At 38.0% G+C, this 17,879-nt stretch overlaps 1 protein-coding gene across 6 annotated transcripts in view; it reads right to left on the bottom strand.

The window, feature by feature from the left end:
• The window catches only part of ZMYND11 (zinc finger MYND-type containing 11), a 103,324-nt gene that overhangs the window by 29,997 nt on the left and 55,448 nt on the right, over nt 1-17,879 (bottom strand). For 3 of the 6 annotated variants that reach the window (XM_021385385.1, XM_021385384.1, XM_021385387.1), the window contains 2 exons: nt 13,414-13,573; nt 555-599 (listed from right to left, as the gene is read on the bottom strand). In XM_021385385.1, the coding sequence (XP_021241060.1) occupies nt 555-599; nt 13,414-13,573 (205 nt within the window). Of the gene's footprint in view, nt 1-554; nt 13,386-13,413; nt 13,574-17,879 lie in introns of those variants that run through there. The other 3 variants (XM_021385386.1, XM_021385388.1, XM_021385390.1) reach the window with 2 other exon arrangements.

Below are 17,879 nucleotides of genomic sequence, written 5' to 3'. Positions count from 1 at the left end.
AATAAAAAAGGTACATAGCCCTTGTGAGAAGCTATACTATTGACTTCAATAGCAAGGTCAGAGGCAGTAATTTTGCTCCAACAGCAGTGAAATGTTACTGCTTCTCTCGGTTTGCATCGGTTTGAATGGGAGGAGAATGTGCTCCCAGGAGATTTTTTCGTGCAGGAGACCAGATTCATTTAAAGAGCTCAAACTCTGCCTGCCAGCGCTCGGGGTAGGACAGGTCAAAATCCTCCGCCAGCTGCAAACGCGGTTAAGTCTGCATTTACGATATACACCACCAGGTGTCATCAGCCACTCCAAAAATGACTGATTAAAGGGCAACCATTGTAACAACATCTTGAACTGTAACGTGTGAGTAACCACTTCCAGCCCCCAGGAGAGAGAAAAATCATCAAACTAGATACATACATAATGCAGACTAAACTCAGAATTGGAAGTGATATGGATGATGGTGGTGGTTAATATAGCAAACTAAGCTATCCTAATGGAAGACAGAAACGTAATAGAAAATATGACAGAATTCAAAACCACATAGTGCAAAAATTGTTCACCTTGTTTTTTGCTGCTGTCTGGGAAAAAGGCTGCATACCGTAGGCCTTTCAAAATAAAAACAAAACAAACTTTGTATCTATACTGTAATCCGTCCGATTATCAGGATATACACAAGGCTAGAAAGAACTCATGCACAGTGACCAGGAAATCAATGTTACTTCTAACATCTGGCTGCATACATTTCCTCCTGCATTTCTGGAATGCTACCTCATGTTTTAACCACATTCTGTCTCTTTACAATATCCCAGGTACTTATATGATTAAAAGAACCCAACACCCATCTTCTTCCCCACATACACACCCACCACCAGGTAAACTCAGAAATATTCAAGAATATTAATGATTATTAATCAATGATACAGAAACCTGTGTTGGCTCCTGTAAAGTGATTCACTGAATAGACCCCAATGAAATCAAACCAATGCCTTCTTTACTGCACATGATCAAAGATGAAATTCCCACTTTATCAATAAAACTCACAGTCCTCATAGTTTTACAAAAGGGGACACATGTTCCTGGGGACATACAGTATGAAGGCAGGATCTCCACCATAGGGACTCAGCTTGCCAATATGCTCGCTCCCTGATGGAGGGCAGGGGAAGCCTCTGGGTCACCAAGGGACTCCTCCGTTGGCTGGAGCCGGCTGCCCAATCCAGTGGTACCCAGGGATTGCCCACAGCTCTCAGAGGGAGGGGGGTTGGCAGCAGAGCCGCGCAGCTCAGATGGAACAGGAGGCCTTCCCCCTTCATTTTACTCAGCTCTCCGTTGCTTTTGTAGATATATGCATTAGCAGGGCAGCAAATGTCTGTTAGGGGGATTTTATTTAATAGCTGAAGAGCTATGCTCTGTTAAGCAGAGTGGAATCTTGCAGTGATATGGGTCACTTGTGGTCATTTGTTCTTATATTCAAATCGGTCAAACATTATATCACAAAGGTCACTTTGCAGTGACATAAATAGCAGTTGAGATTTCTCAGCAACATGAATGAAACAAAGCAACAATTCTGAAATATGGCTTAACTTATGACTGACACATAAGCTTACTTTTTCATGATTTGTATTAAATAGGTTGTCTTAAAGAAAATACATATACTTATTCTGGAAGAACAGAAAAATAACATAGGACAGAAAATGTCAGGCTACCTAGAACATTTGACAATTTAAAAAGAGATAAACCCAGCAGAAAAGAATGAATCACCATGTCGTAGCCTTTACTGTAAAACGAAATATATAGTTGTTGTCAAGGAAAGAATAATTTTAGTGCCTAAAGAAAATGTCCATTATAATGCAAATGCACATGGAAAAGAAATGCTTACTCATTAGTAATGGAGATTTACTTAGCTGTAATTGAAATAGGGAATCTGTATGTTGGAGAATGTGACATTCCGCTGTACAATTAGCATACCATTAAGAAGGAGATGTGAAGCACATACTGACAGTAACATTAACAATAAATTAGAGGTCACAACTACAACAATTAGGTCACTTCCATACCTTGTCAATACCATAATTATTGCACCAAAAAAAGAGATATAAAAACAAACAGTAAATTTTTATTTTCCTGTAAGTTATACATAGTCATAGCACATGAAAACATTATAACCTTTTTACTTAGACTTTGTCTAAAAGGACCACTTTGCCTTTTTAAAATGTACATTCCATTAACATAACTCATTTCTTACCTGTTAATCTGTTTTCTCCAAGTCCCTTAATGGTAGCCCAGATACTCGGTAAAAAGTCACTGTACTATCAGGCAGAAGAGAGGAAAAGGGAGGGGGGAAAAAGGCAAAACTCTATTCACAAAACTCCCCTCTATGGGGATTTGCTGGTTTCACACTGTTGAACTAGATTTCCCAAGCCATCCAAATTATGGCTATCCTTTGGACCCAACCAGTCAGCTAAAAAAAAAAAAAGGGTCACATAGATAGAAAAACAATTATAAGTCAGTTATTTCTTTGGCGCAATCATGTTTATTTATGAATTATATACATACAGCTCTGTTGTCCTAAATTCAATATGACGCAAATGAAGGAAAGCATTTTCCATGGAGCTCATGGTTCCCAGCCTTTTCCTTTACGGCTTTTTGTCCCATAGTACTTTTTGGACTTTTTTTTTCGCCAGCTGTTTCAAGGGCTTCTCCAGAGTTTCTTTGCTGCTTACCTACGTGCTGCTGTGCTGCTTCTCTAGAACCTCCCATTCACACCCACGCACGCACAGCTCCTTTCACATCACTGGATTTTCAATCAGACCCACCTGTACACAAACCCACGGTCAGCTCTGTGCAATGTCTGTGCTTTAAAGAGACTCTACAGCTCCAGTTGTCTTCTCGTGAACAGAGAACTCACAACAGCTTTTACATTTAGCCTAAAGGAAGAGTATTAGCAGATACACTGTACTATTTCACCCACACTGTATCATAACAACACTTTTAGTCTGTCACAATACAAGGATCTAGAATGGCAAGCAGGTCCACAGCAGCAGAAAAAGTTGTTTACAAAATACAAACTATTTTAAAATAGTAGCATTTACATGCTATATTTATTTCAAGATGTTTTCAAATCACCAACCCAAACTTTTGTGGAATCCTTCCTATTTCATAACCCTTTAGAAAAGTAGACAAGATCTCAATGAATGAGTTCCCATCATTTCTCCGATTCCCATTTCTCTGACACCTAATTGGGCCGTGCTCAATTTAAAGATGTCATTCCTGAGGCAAATGTTCAATTTCTTCACGGTATTTTAGGATTCAGGAATAGCCATATGGAACACTTCTTTCTCTCCTCTCCACCTCCATCAGTTTAACACCAGAGTTCTTTCAGCTTGGTCCACTGAATTACTTGATTCCTTCAGGTAAGAGAGCAGTTGTTAAAATTGAGGATTCTGCTTTTCAAGGTCAGTTTATTGGCTTTCTCCTTAAACAAGAAAAAGCTGAGTGATAGCTATGTATTTCTAAACAAATTTTCCACTTTTAATTAATCAATTCCTTTCCGCCTTTTTCAGGTAGCATCTGTTCCCATCCAAGCTTTTCAATTAGACATGAGCTTTACTATAGATAGTTGTTAAAACTTTGCAGAGCATTTTTCGGTCCTCATCATCCACAAAAGTAACAGACCACTTTGGGGGAGGGGTGTGTGTGTGTGTGTGTGTGCGCACCTCCTACAATGCTCCTGTTCTCCAAACCAAAACTTGAAGGAAATAATTCTTTCTTACATATTTGCTCCAAACAGCTACTGCACACTTAAATTATTGGTTTGTTCATCAATATTGTTCTCAAAGCATAAATACCAGAAACTACACTAAAGGCAGTTTGAAACAGGCTCAGATAAGAGCAGGCAAAAGAGCCTTTAAGTATTGTAGAAATGCTAAACTGTGTTCAACTCTGAAGAGTCTCCCATCTTCTCACTGGTTTTGCACTCCTGCTGAACTCTCAAGTGACTACTCTGTAACAAAAGTTTTACCAAACCTGGCTGCCAAACCTTGGTTTCCCAGAGAACTGGACAGAGCAGATCCTGGCTCCTTTTTTTTCTTAAGACTACCAAGTATGCACAGAGTACATGCACAGTTGTCTCTTTTTTAAGAAGGCTGTATCTCACTGGTACAGCACCTAGTAAGAAATCTTACCATGACTCATTGGTAGATGTATTGATTTTCACTGAGATAGTAATGTGCATCAAATTCTACCTGGGTCTAGCAAACACAAGTGCCATAGACCACAATTTCCAGTTTTTTTTCACTGTTGCACGTTTTTTTTGCCACAGGCCCTAGCCTGCTGTGAGGGCAGCCCCCTGTGGGCCTTTGGATCGGCCTTCTCTTCACGCCACGCATCTCTGGCTTCATCTCTTCCTTAGTGAGCAAGAATCTTCCTGTAAACTCGCATTCAGTAGCTCACTGAATCTGCTTTTACTTTTCTTCATCACGATGGGTTAGGCTCAGCACTGAGGAAGGCAGGGTTAATTGTTTGATGGCTCAGAGGACTTAACATCTTTGCTGCAGGTAAACAGTGAGGGAGCTGTTTAATAAAGTATTTCCCTACAGGATCCATACTTGATCAGGATGATTGCTTTACAATGATAAAGTTTTTTAGATCATCCCATGTCTTACATTTAATATTGCAGTAATACATTAAACTCAGCACCAAAATAAACTCCTTTTCTCCCCAGTAGTTTTCTTGTATATATGTACTACTAGATACATTGATTCATGTTTTGATGTTTTGCTTGTGTGTTGTTTTTTTTTTTGCTCATCAAAAGTGCTATGCAAGTAAACAAGCATCCATCTCTCCTTCAAAGCCAAAAAGACTTCTGCAACTAGAATTCCTTTATGAAAATTGTTTCACTTTATCTTCTCCTTCTTTTTCTAGAAAACTGCTGCAGCAGGTAGCTACAATGATCTGTGATTTTAGAGACAGGATAATCTGTGCATTGCAAATCACTTGTCTTTTTATAGATCCTTTCCTTTGATGACCTGAACTTCATCTTTAGAATGGATTTCCACAATCTGACTTTGTAGGATACTTTGAGGGCATTTGTTACTCATTCTTCATCACAAAAAGAAATCCAAAGCAATAATGAGTTCATATATCCTCACAACTACCCAGGCATCTTGCTTAATTTCAAGTACTTGTTTATATATTTTGCTTCATTTTATATGGATTTTCATAGTATCAGCCAACAACTGATTTGTTCCATTACTTTTAATTTTTCTCATTTTAGAGATCAGTTTTATCCTAAAAAGAACAGAAAATCATCAGTCAGGAGACAGATCAAAATCTCCTTCTCTATAGCATGTATTGAACACAGGTGTATTTTTAGGCTTGTGATAATTCAGTTCCATCTTCTTCACTGATAACTGCTTCCAGTTCTGATGCACACATGAAAGAAGACTCAGGTTCTGCAGTGAATTCCACAGCCTCTCAGTAGACTTTCTTTCACTGAGCTTCATCTGCAAGCCCATTTGTCTAATTAAGTTATTGCCAGTTTGTCTTAGAAGTCTTCCATTTCTAGCAGAAACCACCAAAGTCTTCTCTGGATGTCCGCCGGGACAGGTAGATTTTCACTCCTCCATCTACCTTATAGTTATGTTCTGGCCCATTTGAGGCAATTGGCTCCAAAGTGCAGAGCCAGTCTCCAACTGCCAGAGCTAAAGAAGTGAAGTTTTTTTTTTAAGAAGTGTAGTGGCATGCCAGCAGCCAAAATGACTGCTAAAATCTCTGTGAGTTCATCTTCTCAGCCTATGAGCTTTGTTCCTGAAGCAAAGAATAAATCTCAATTTCCCTCCCAAAAAGATCATATTTGGGTAGCAGTAGTATACATTATTTCAGGTGAGACAATATGAGCATTCTCCTCCACGTTATTAGAAATAGAATGTCATTTCAAATGAAAATAATTTGTATCCTTCTTCATGTTCCAAGTGAGTTCAAGGTTAATAGAAACATGCAACCTATCTCCTCAGAAACCGCATTCACTTCTGCCATTAATGTCATAATTTTTTACTCAGGCTGAGCCAAGAGGAGGTTTGTAAGCTATCCTCATTAGGGAGATAAATCAGTGATGGAGTGAAGTATTTATTAGGTTCACTGCCTTTTATTTCCATATTATGTATATGAAAGTTTTGTTCCTTGATAAACAGAATGAATCCAGATCAGAAGAAAAAAAGCACCTCTCTTCCCGTAGTTCGAAGTCTCTTTCCAAGAAGCACTGCGCATAAAAGGGCTCTCCCTCCTCTCTTCTTCTTCATGCACATTTACATTGCTGCTCTGGCCATAACTTCTGCATGGGTTTTTGTAGTGTTTCTCTATGTTGATGTTTCTGCACACACAGTTCTCTCAAACAATATTCTAACCTTTTTATCTGAACCAACAGCAAAAATTCCTACACTCCTTGCTTAAATCTCCAACTTCTTTTCCCTTCTTGTGCCATAGGTGTGGCTGGTATTGTTTCAGCTGTCAGTGACAGAAAAGGAATGAGGTCTGCTTTTATTGTGAACGAAGTGTGAATGTTAATAAGTTCATTAGCTTCATGAAATTTCATTCAGAGATCAGCATGACATCACAGTAAAAGAATCAAAGTAACTGTCAGAGATGCATAGCATTTTGAACCCACAAACTGATAAAAACAATGCTGGTCAGGGATGGCATGAAAGAGTTTGAAAAACACAAAATGTATATTTTCAGAACAAACTCAAGATGGGCTGGTCTAAGTCATCTAGTACATAAACATAATTTGAGTCCCACATTGGAAACTTTATATAGACTAGGTTGACTAATCTACTTCAAACCTGAAAGTAAATTATCATTCTCCTGCATACCTCTTTAGGCAGCAAAACACGTTGTGAAATCTGTGAACAATGTCAGTATCACAACCACAGAATACTGAGTGAAAACCTTCAAGAAGAAAAGAGCACTGGATTGACCAAATTAACAGTCACGTTGGCAAAGCTGGGATAGGCAAATGAAGATACTGATGAAGTAGTTTTACCAGTTTAAAAGAAGTATCATCCCTTAGGTATGCAATAAGGTGGATTCTTCTAGTGTCATCATTGCAAGTGTGAAGATCCTCCAAACAATGTGAGCTTTTGAACTGATATTCAGAAGGTACAGGTACTTTCTTTTTAGGGGATGAAAAATAAAGGAGGGCTGGAGTGGAGGGAAGAAATATTCCTGAACATATGGGAAGAGAAAAACTTGGAAAGTACAGAATTGTTAATAATTCTTAACACATATTGAGAAAGAAAGGCCACTGGTGAGACAGTGAGGCCATCCTCATGAGCTACATATCAATAGCTTTAATGTAAAGACAAAGAGGGTCTTGGCTTCAATGCAGCAAGAGTAAAACACTTCTCAACCATGAGGTGGGAGTTCCAAGTTCCAATTTGCTCCTCAAAGACAAAATAGTCTATGCTTTAATTTGATGACTTGAAAAGATTTGTTTTTCTCCAGCAAGGTGTTACACTAGCAGACACTTATTTTTGGCTCAATAATAAGCAGACATTTACACTAGTGCAATTTATGATAACTGTTTGCTAGAAAAATCCTTTTCTTTTAGTGCACAGTGATTGGTACGGTGGTATTCTTTTGTCAAAATAACCTCTGAAAGATGGAACCTTAGAGGATGGAAAGATAAGATAGCAAAGAAAAAGTCAATTCCGGATACCCATTTCTCTTGAATGCCCTTGTGAGACCAAACTGATAGATGCTCTGAGCCTCAAAGCCTCCTCACACCTTACCTGAGGTGTGAAATTAGAGATGGAAGCTAGTCTGAAATTTTATCTCCCACAAGAATGTTCATTAACTCTGCATTAGTGAATCACGAAATGTAAAGAATACTGATAATTTCACAATAATTAAAAATCTGTCTGGAAAGTTCCAGCCTGGAAAATGCCTGATTTGTTACAATATGAGTGGAACAGCTACCATGGTTTGGGCTGTATTTGGCTCTGGACTGGTGAATTCACACAGAATTTCTGATTCAAGGCAATACAGATAGATAAGACCTTTTTTTTTTTTTTAAACACTGGAGAAAATTTTTCTTCATTTGGTATGACATGTTCTTCCTCTTTGTGCTCTCTAGTGGGAAGAGCATTCATGATGAAGGCACTGGCTGTCACTATTGCTATTTCATATTATTCTTCTGCTCGTAACTGAAATGAATGGGATGCACATTAAAACCATTCCTCAACTTAGTTAGTCAAAAGCCCCCAGCTTGCTAGCAATGTGGCCAGCTTGGTAGCTATGCGGTTGTTATGTTCTCTTTTCAAATTTAAAGTGCATTTTACATCCAGAGAAGATTCAAACCCTCACAGTGACCATTCTTAAGATTTCACGATTATCTCAATACTTATGGAGAGACTCAAGATGGCATAGCCAGTTCAAAACACTGCTTCTGGCAATCAGCAATGCCCTGGCACGGAAAAAATCAATATAGTTACTAACGCAATTAAGCACAGCAAGAAACCCAGCTCAATCTAAAGCAATTTAGATTAACATAAACATAACAACCAAAATTCTTTTTTCGTATAGATTGAGCCTCATAAAAATAAAACTGCAACACATCAAATCACAGTAATCACTGGGTGTTTGCCTGAGGTCACTAGGGTTAACAAATTCACAGTGCTGGCAGTGGGTCAGAAAAAGGTTAAAATGATGGTAAAACAGACATAGTGAAGAGATGGTTAATTTAGGTAGACTTGGGACTTGAAAGTATCTGGAGTTGCTATGAGCAAGTACCAGTACTTTCCAAATATTAAATATCAGAAAATTGCCAAGATGAGTTAGCAAGTTTTGAATACATGATGTGTAGGGAAAAATCACATTCTTCTAATATTTTCTTAAAAGAGAAAAGCAAGAAAACTACCCCTACAAACGACATAGTCTTCACTAAACTGAAAACTCTTTACAAGACAAGAATTGGAGAAACAACAATTAGAGAGATGGAGAACAACAAGTGCACACACAAATGATTGCAACTACAGCCCAAAGTCAGACTTAACCAGCCAGAAGAGTCGTAGGCCCTATCTATAAGCAATCAATTACATAATTGCTTTTGGGAAAACAGACTTCTATTAAAAACTGACCTCTCAAAAGCATGACCACCTTGTATCTATTTTGGCAGTGAAGAAATAGCTCGAAGTACCCTAATTAAGTGTGAAGCCTCACCCTTTATGTGTCATTAGAGAATTTGGTCACTACGAACTTTAAACCACAGCAGTGCTATGAGATACATCCCCTTCAAATGCAAACAGTAAATTTTTGCTACTAAAATGTCTCCATTTTAGAAGAACATAATATAATTTGGTTTTATGAACACATGTAAAATGAAATTATACATTCATAACGCCTCTTGCTGGGCCACAGCAATTTTATGACTTTAATCATGAGAAGAATTAGCAAAATAAACGCTCAAAATACCACCATGCACATTGTCTGTAGAAAAATAAAAAATATGCAAATGAGTAAGGCACACTAACTGTAAGAAATATATCCAAGACCTCATAAAGCTACATGGTATTGGTGCTTTAATTAATTTCTTTCATTGAGATTAGACTGACCGCTATTTTACAATGATAAAAGTACACAAAAATCATGGCAAAACTTAAAACCAGAAATTAATAGGTAAGGACATTCATTACTATTTTCATCAAGAACCACACTTTCCTTGTAGTTACTGCATCAACAACATTGCTAATAACACTTATTTGCAATTTTTTTCTAAACCTGAAGAGCAAAGAGGTCATTTGTGTTTTTTTGTTGAGAATGAGTAACACTTCCAAACTCCAAAAGTTCTGTGAGAAACAGAGATTAAGATTTTAGAAAGGAAAAGTAACTGTCCATTACCAGATTTCAGGAGCGACATTTCCCTTGCAAGGCAAGAAGCTGCAGAGATTTTGTTGAATTGCATAATAATGTCAACGACAGACAGTGAAAATGCAAAATTACTAACTAAAATGCTGGGTAACAATGGAAAATAATTTCTTCTCTCATTTATTTTGTGTCAAATGCATTAATCATCTGCAAGATGAGAAAGCCTGTAAGATGAGAACACATTTTGAACATTTGCAAAACATCTGTATAGATTGTAAATGAGCAAATAAAATGAGTACCTGCATGTGTACTTGCAGCAAAGTTCTTGCATAGCTACCAACCCATAAATATCTACTAACCTGTGTTACCAACCTGCAACTGGCTTTATACATTAAATTAGTTTTAGTAACACATCTAAAAATCTCTCCCCCACATACATCAGAGAAAAAGAGCACAAATTTATGCTGTTTTAATCTGATCATTCTTTTTTTCCAGTTTTTCAGAACATTCATTTTCAGATGGCTGTCTCTCTTGGAAAGGCCTCCTCCTCCTGATACCCCCAAACAGTTTTATCTTTGCACATCAGCTAGTTCTTTTGTATGACATCTGAGGACATGATATTTTGCCTCATTTTAAAAATATATATATTTTTTTTTTTTTTTAACCACCGTTCTGACAGAACATTGATAGCAAAGCAGCATAAATTTTTAACACTTTCCTCTGAGGGCTGTGAGAAACCATATCAGACATCATGTCCTTACTGCATTTATCTATCACCATGTCAAACTATGGATAGCACAAGGGTTTGGAAATAGATAAGCAAACACCACAAGCTACCTAATTAATCTTTTCCAAACATAGCTGCATTTTCATAATCCATATGTTTTTAATTATTGTTACCATTTAGCAATCAATCCACAGTCACCATTAAAATCAATAGTTTCAGGTCTTGCGTCAGCCTGCAGTCAGGCACCCGCATAAATGATATAGGTGCACAGCAGTATCTGCAGATCAGACAAGTAATTTATTTATTTGAATACAGACTTTAAATGATAGAATTTAGGTCCAAAACTTCAGAAATGCAAAGAAACAAATATATTCAGATTAAAAAAAATCAAAGGAGGGATGAGAAGCATGACTCCCTTTGCCAACTCCTTGAAACAGGTGTTCCTTATTGACTTTCAGTGTGGTGCCAGAAAACAAGCTGAAATCCAACAGCATTTTTTGCACAGATGTGGTAGATCAGTCCTCAAGTCTTTCACTTTACGAGCTTTGAAAGCTCTTGCAGTACCAGTCAAACCATGTTTGCCAGTGGGGTCAAGAATCTGTCTGTAAGTGCTATAGTTTGCTGAGTCTGAAATCATTGTTCCAGTGTTAACAGCCCAATTTCAGAGTTCTATCTCCTACAAGTGGATCTCTGAAAAGACTCCTGCGTCTTTGTCCTCACTGAAATGTAACTTGAGCTCATGGTTCAACAGCCATTAGTACCAGATCTGGATTACACAAAACTACAAATTGCATCTTGATCAAGCGCAGACAAAGTACATGTAACACTATCCAGTGTGTCCAATGTAAGCAACATACCAAACATTACAGTTTTGCACCAATTGCTGAAGGATGGAAAATACTTGATCTGATGTCAAGTAATAATTTTGTTACTCAACAGAAATTTTAGAATAAGAAAAACCCAAAGAATTCCTTTATATCAAGTCAATGTATTTTGCTTCAGGTGTCTGCAGCATTTTGATTCAGTATTAGGATCCAGAGAAGCTGGAAGCTGGGTACTGTTGAAACATGGCCCTGATTGGAACCTGATTCCTTCTAATGCATAAAGCCATTAAGTCAAGCCTGCACTGGTGTTCTGAACAAATGAGATGGCCGTCAGACATAGGGGCACAGCATAATGCAGCAGTGCTTACCAATCAGTACTTCTAACCAAAAGGCTATTCATACTGTGACCTAAGAAGTATCTTAAACTAAGTCAAAGAGAACTCTTTACATTCTGAGATAAAATAACAATTTAATTCTAATGGCTCGCTGGGAATTTACATATTGATTATCATACTATTTTTGTTAGATAAATGTTGTTAATAAGAAGCAGGGGTCTTTTTTTGAATGACCCTTTATGAAATGGCTACTGTGAGGCAGTTTGATTCTTTTTTTTTCTTCTTCTCTTAGCAATAAACAAACACATTGAACACTTCGGATAACTACAAATATCAGACTATGTTATGTTGTGTCTACACAACTAACATCACCTCAAAACACGTAAAACTGACAAAAGAAATATCTAAAACAGCGAAGCAGGAATTTCTGAATGCTCACCCCCAGGGAGAACTGTGGAGACAAAACTAAATACCCTTTAGAAGCTCCCCTGAGGATTTCTAAACAAATTAGAGTGATAAGTTTAACAGTGATGTAACATACATTATATAAATACTGCAATACTTAAAATTAGTACGACTGGGATAATTCGAAATATAATGCTTTCCATTATTGATAGTTTATGCTTCTTTCAATTTTAAAGAAAAAATAACATATAATTCCCCTTTCATGATTTTACTGATGGCTGCAATAATGCAGTGAGTATTTCAGTGCCTTTTAGTGTTAATTTTCCTGTAGAGTTCTTCTGGTTTTCTTCAAAGTTTAAATCATTATCTACATCTGTAAAATGTTGCCCGTTTTACCAGTATTTAATGAAATTTATGTTCCAAAACAAGCATTTCTAGTTCAAGTACTTTAAAGCTTTGTTAAACTGTTTTTGTCGGGAAACCACTGTCTTGTAAATACAGAGAGCAGGCTTCTGAACAAGGCAACATAACTGCACAACTTCTGTTCCAGGTCTATTAGGCTATTCTCAGATAGCACTGTGAGTACCTTAGAATTTAGCTTTGTAGGGACATAAAAACATGTTTTTCTTCCCTTTACATAACTTTCAACCTATATAATTGGATTTAAATATTTATTTTACATATTCAGTGGAACAATATCTGGATGCCTGTAACTAATTTACTAAGAAAATCTTTCCCAAATGAATGCCCCAGTGTTTCCAGATTATCTGTGTGTTTATATATAACAAAATATATAACTTTTTTTGGTTCTTTTTGAAAGAGAGTAATATTGGAATTTCTGGTAATGAGCACTTCAGAAATGGACTAGTTTTTCCATCCTCAGGTTCAGATTAAGGCAATACTGATCCAAAATTGTTGTATTAATATCTTTTAAAAGCTATCATCATTGGTATTCCTGGACATCTGAGGATTTCAAGTAATACCAATAACGTTATATCTACTATCTTCCTATGCAACTGTAGAAGAGGTAATACTATGTATGTTAGGCATGACTGAGCAAGATTTCAACAGTGTTCATAGCAGAAAACTCACATTTGAGAACAAAGAGCTCCTATGGAATAGAAAGGGTTAAAAGGTTTAAGAGCACATTACTTCTCTGGTCACAATCATCAACACAGCATCTGTAAATAACTTCAAATAGAAATTAAAACAAATTTAATGTGAAGATACCAGAAATCATGATTTATTTTCTCAAAGATTTTATACTCACAATCTCATCTCCTGGCAACCAATATCCTTCTTGTTCAATACCAGCCTTTGACCCTTTACACCCCACCGTCAAGGTTTCAACAATAAGACCATCCTTGACTGCTAAACTCAGCTGACGAGTGGTTTCTTTTGGATGCATACCATGGACTCGAGACATATACCTGCATAGAGAGCACAGAAGTCCTTAGCTGTGAGTGTTAAATTAGAAAATGCATCAACAAATACATACTCTTTTAAATGATGCAAAATTACACATATTCTAAGTTTTAGGTTTTTTATAAGCCATCATTTTTTATGTAACTTCCCCCTCTATTCCAAATAATCTTTACAATGTAGAGACTTATAGGAGAAATAGAACAGTAATCTACAGAGACAATTATCAGACCCAAAAATAACATGCACACTGCTTGGCCTTGTCTTTGCTAAACTTTCCCCTCCATCCGAACCCCTAGAGAGACTTCTTTAAATTCACTGAAACTTGCATTTCTGTAATATCTCCTACAGGATGCACATTTTAGAATGAGTCTGGAAATGTTCCAGTGAATCTATGACATGCTCCTGTGTACAACACATTTATAAAGAACATGAAATTCATGCATCATGTATGAAAACCCAACAGCTAGAGTTACAGCACTAGGTGGTTTTTCTCCTTTTCTTGAGATAACTACAATGACCACACTACGATGAACGTCACCAGTGTGAGCAAAACTAAATTAAACTGTGTATATATATGAGATTCAGTTGCGAAATGTTGGCCTTATCTCAGTATAATTTGTTGTTTCTAGACCAACACAAAGTATCTACTTGGAACAAACAATGTAAAATGATCTACCCTCTAAAAAGGCAACCCTCCTGTTTTAAGATCATTACACTTCCTATTTTTTTTTCAGCAGAATTCCAGGAACATGCTTATCAGTCACTGAGTATGGAGAAGTGAAGAGAACTGCAACTGCCTGCTATCAGCACATCAGTGAATTGACTGGGTCCTGACTTGGAATCTATTGGAAATACTTTGAAATATTTTCCAAGCTATACTTCTCTTGCAGTTACAGGGCTAGCTCAATTTCTATCCCAGTTTTGGTTTCTCCAGGTACCCTGCCTTTACCTATCTCCTAGCAAAAATTTCTGTACTTTCACAGAATCACAGAATATCCCAAGTTGGAAGGGACCCACAAAGATCATAGAGTCCAACTCCTGGCTCCACACAGAACCACCCCAAAATCAAACTGTATGACTGAGAGCGTTGTCCAAACACTTCATGAGCTCCGGCAGCTCGGGGCCATGCCCACTGCTCTGGGCAGCCCATTTCATGTCCACCGCCCTCTGGGATGGAGCCTTTCCCTCACCTGACCCTCCCCTGACAGCTCCACTCTGTTCCCTCGTGCCCTGTCTCAGTGCTGCCCCTCTGCTCCCTGTGAGGATCTGCAGCCGCCATGAGGCCTCTCCTCAGCCTCCTCTTCTTTGTGCCCAGCAAACCCAGGCACCTCGGCTGCTTCTCATACATCTTCCCCTCTGGACCCTTCGCCATCTTTGCAGCTCTCCTTTGGACACTCTCCAACTATTTTATATCCTCTTTGTGCCATGGTGCCCAAAACTGCACACAGTACTCCAGGTGAGGCCATAGCAGTACACTGTGGAGCAGGACAATCCCTCCTGTCCACCAGCTGGCAGTGCAGTGCTTGATGCACCCCAGAATACAGTTGGCCTTCCTGAATGCCTGGGCACACTCTTGACTCATGTTCAACTTGCCACTGACCAAGACCCCCAAATTCAGATTCAGAGGTGCTGCTCTCCATCCCCCAGTCTGTATGTATAGCCAGGGCTGCCCATTCCCAGGTGTAGAATCCGGCACTTGCTCTTGTTAAACTTCATGCGGTTGGTGATTACCCAGCTCCCTAATTTATCTGGATCTCTCTGCAAGTCCTCACTGCCCTTGATGGAGTCAACAGCTCCTCCCAATTTAGTATCGTCAGCAAACTTGCTCAAATGCCTTCTAGTCCTACATCCAAGTCATTTATGACAACATTAAAGAGAACTGCCCACAGAATGGAGCCCTGGGGAACCCCACTAGTGACTGTCCACCTGCCTGATGTAACCCCATTTACTACAACCCTTTGGGCTTGACCCATCAGCCAATTGCTCACCCATCACACTGTGTTTTTGTTTAGCTGTATGCTGGACATTTTGTCTAGAAGAATACTGTGAGGAAAAGTATCAAAGCTTCACTGAAATCCAAAGATAAAGCTCTCAGCTTAGTATACTCTGTTTCATGTTTGATAATAAATTCCAGCAACCACAATTCATCTGTGACTGCCATCACAACCATCTTTAAAAAAAGTATGATTATTTAATATGAGGAGCAAATCCAAGGAAAACTTAATTTAAATCAGAACTATTATGTTAAAAAAATATGAGTTAGATTTTGTTTTTAGTAACATGGCTAACATGGAACTGTCAATGCTTTAGAAATTATAACTCATAATAATGGTGAAGATCATCCTCATGGTCAGCTCTCCGATCAGCCCTTCTCTTTGAAGACATGTTACTTTCCAACTTGTTATTGTTTTGGATGCATAAAGATGCCAGGCCTGCATTCTCCCCCAAGCTTCTCCTGAGAACTGGTTTACCCAAATCTAATCTTTGTTTTTACCTCTAAAGGAAACTAAGTGCATATAATCATACTGTAAATCTGTAAATTTCTGTTTGAGTGCAGTAATTCATACAATAATGAGAACAACACAGGACATCTGCAAATTGTTGCACAGTATCAGAGTCATTTATGTAAATGTAGCAGATTGCAGGACACAGAGAGTTTATTTTAGGGTAAAAATCCTTAAAGGCAGATGCTAGCATTTACTGCAGCTTTCACAATGTCTACCACAATGTGGCCCAAGCCTGGTTGGTTTGTACATGCTAACACTGCACAAAAAGTTAGTACGTAAAGATAAATTAACAGAGAAAAATTCTGTGCAAGTCTGCGATCCAAGCTAATATATATAAATCTTGTGCTTACTACCAGCAAGGACCAAGACCAAGTGATGACCTAGAAGACAGACATGCTGGGCAGATGCTCAGCTACCCAATCTGATCCCTCCCTGCTTCTGCTGAAATCAAAACTCAACATAAGAACCTGTTCAAGCAATACTAAACACCACAAATGAGTCTTCCAAGTTCTCTACATTCCAAGGAGAACTTCAACAGACAGAGACTCAAATCTATTACTTCACTTTCAAAAACTGCAAGTAAACACCACTAGTATGCTGAGTGATACAGAGCTGAAACTTTAACACTGCCTGAAATAAGGAGAAAAACTCAACTGCTTATAGACTCATGTTCCATCTATTACGTGTGTGTGTGCTTATACACACATATTTATGCAAATCCACACAACTAGATCTTGAAGCACAAATTACCTTTGTCAATATTTGCTAACTTTATTGGATTTTGAGGAAACTTCCACATTAACGTTTTACTAATAATTTCCACATGTGAGTCACAGCATTCCTACCTTCTGCAATTTCTACAATTCTGTAACAGTTCTCAAAATACACACCATCGATACTATAATTGTGCCCACTTTCTTGATGGAAAAAATCAAGCAGGGAGCAAATAAGTGATTTCTCTACAATTATTCAGCAGACTGCTTTAGTTCTGGGAACAAAAATCAAGTATTAAACAAGTGCCACCCTCTTCAGCGCATCTTGCTGAAGAAGCCATGTATTTCACATAGCCATCCTCCACAATTGCAAAAACATGTGAACAGGAGCACAAGGCTCAGAATCTCCCACATCTCAAATCCAATCTTTGTTCTCAACTGAAGTGAAAGTACTACCACCAAACAGTCAGCCCATTTGCTCCAGCTGTAAGTGACGAGCAATAAATCCCCAGTGGATTTTGAAGAATACTTAGTCAATGTTCAGGCTGTGCAGTCTTCAGATCCAAAAGGGCTATGCTTTCAATGTTTTTAATACAGTGCTATCGACTTTCATAGGAGAGCACACAGATGGAGAATGTTTTTACTTGGAAGGGTAGAACTGCTGTTAGAAAAGTGCCTCCCATCTCAAATTTTTTTCTTTTATTAAAACTTGCAGAGTATACATGGAATAGATATTCACAAAGACTTTAAAACAACACTGGCAGGATCTGGGTGAAATTATATCTGTTCAATTTCAGCCAGAAGCCAGCAGCTAAACTAAGAAGCTTTTTAAAGCACAGGATTTTAATCAGAAGATACTTCTTTAATAATGAAATGTGAAAAACAGTCACAATGTATGAAACACTGGGTACAAAAACAAAGTTAAACTCTTGCCTAGAGACAGAAAGCATTATGTTGGGAGTTCTAACTATCCCCCACAGGCTCACTACTGGATCACGGGAAAAATATTGAAATGTCTCTGTGCAAAGTGGCACTATTAATCCAAGGAGTGCAGGTCTTTTCCTGACACTGCATGCACTGAAGCATCTGGC

This window comes from Numida meleagris, chromosome 2 (genome assembly GCF_002078875.1).
Source record: "Numida meleagris isolate 19003 breed g44 Domestic line chromosome 2, NumMel1.0, whole genome shotgun sequence".
In the NCBI taxonomy this organism is placed as follows: Eukaryota; Metazoa; Chordata; class Aves; order Galliformes; family Numididae; genus Numida; species Numida meleagris.
Note: the sequence above shows the minus strand (reverse complement) of the source record. Positions and strands in the feature narration are given on the sequence as shown.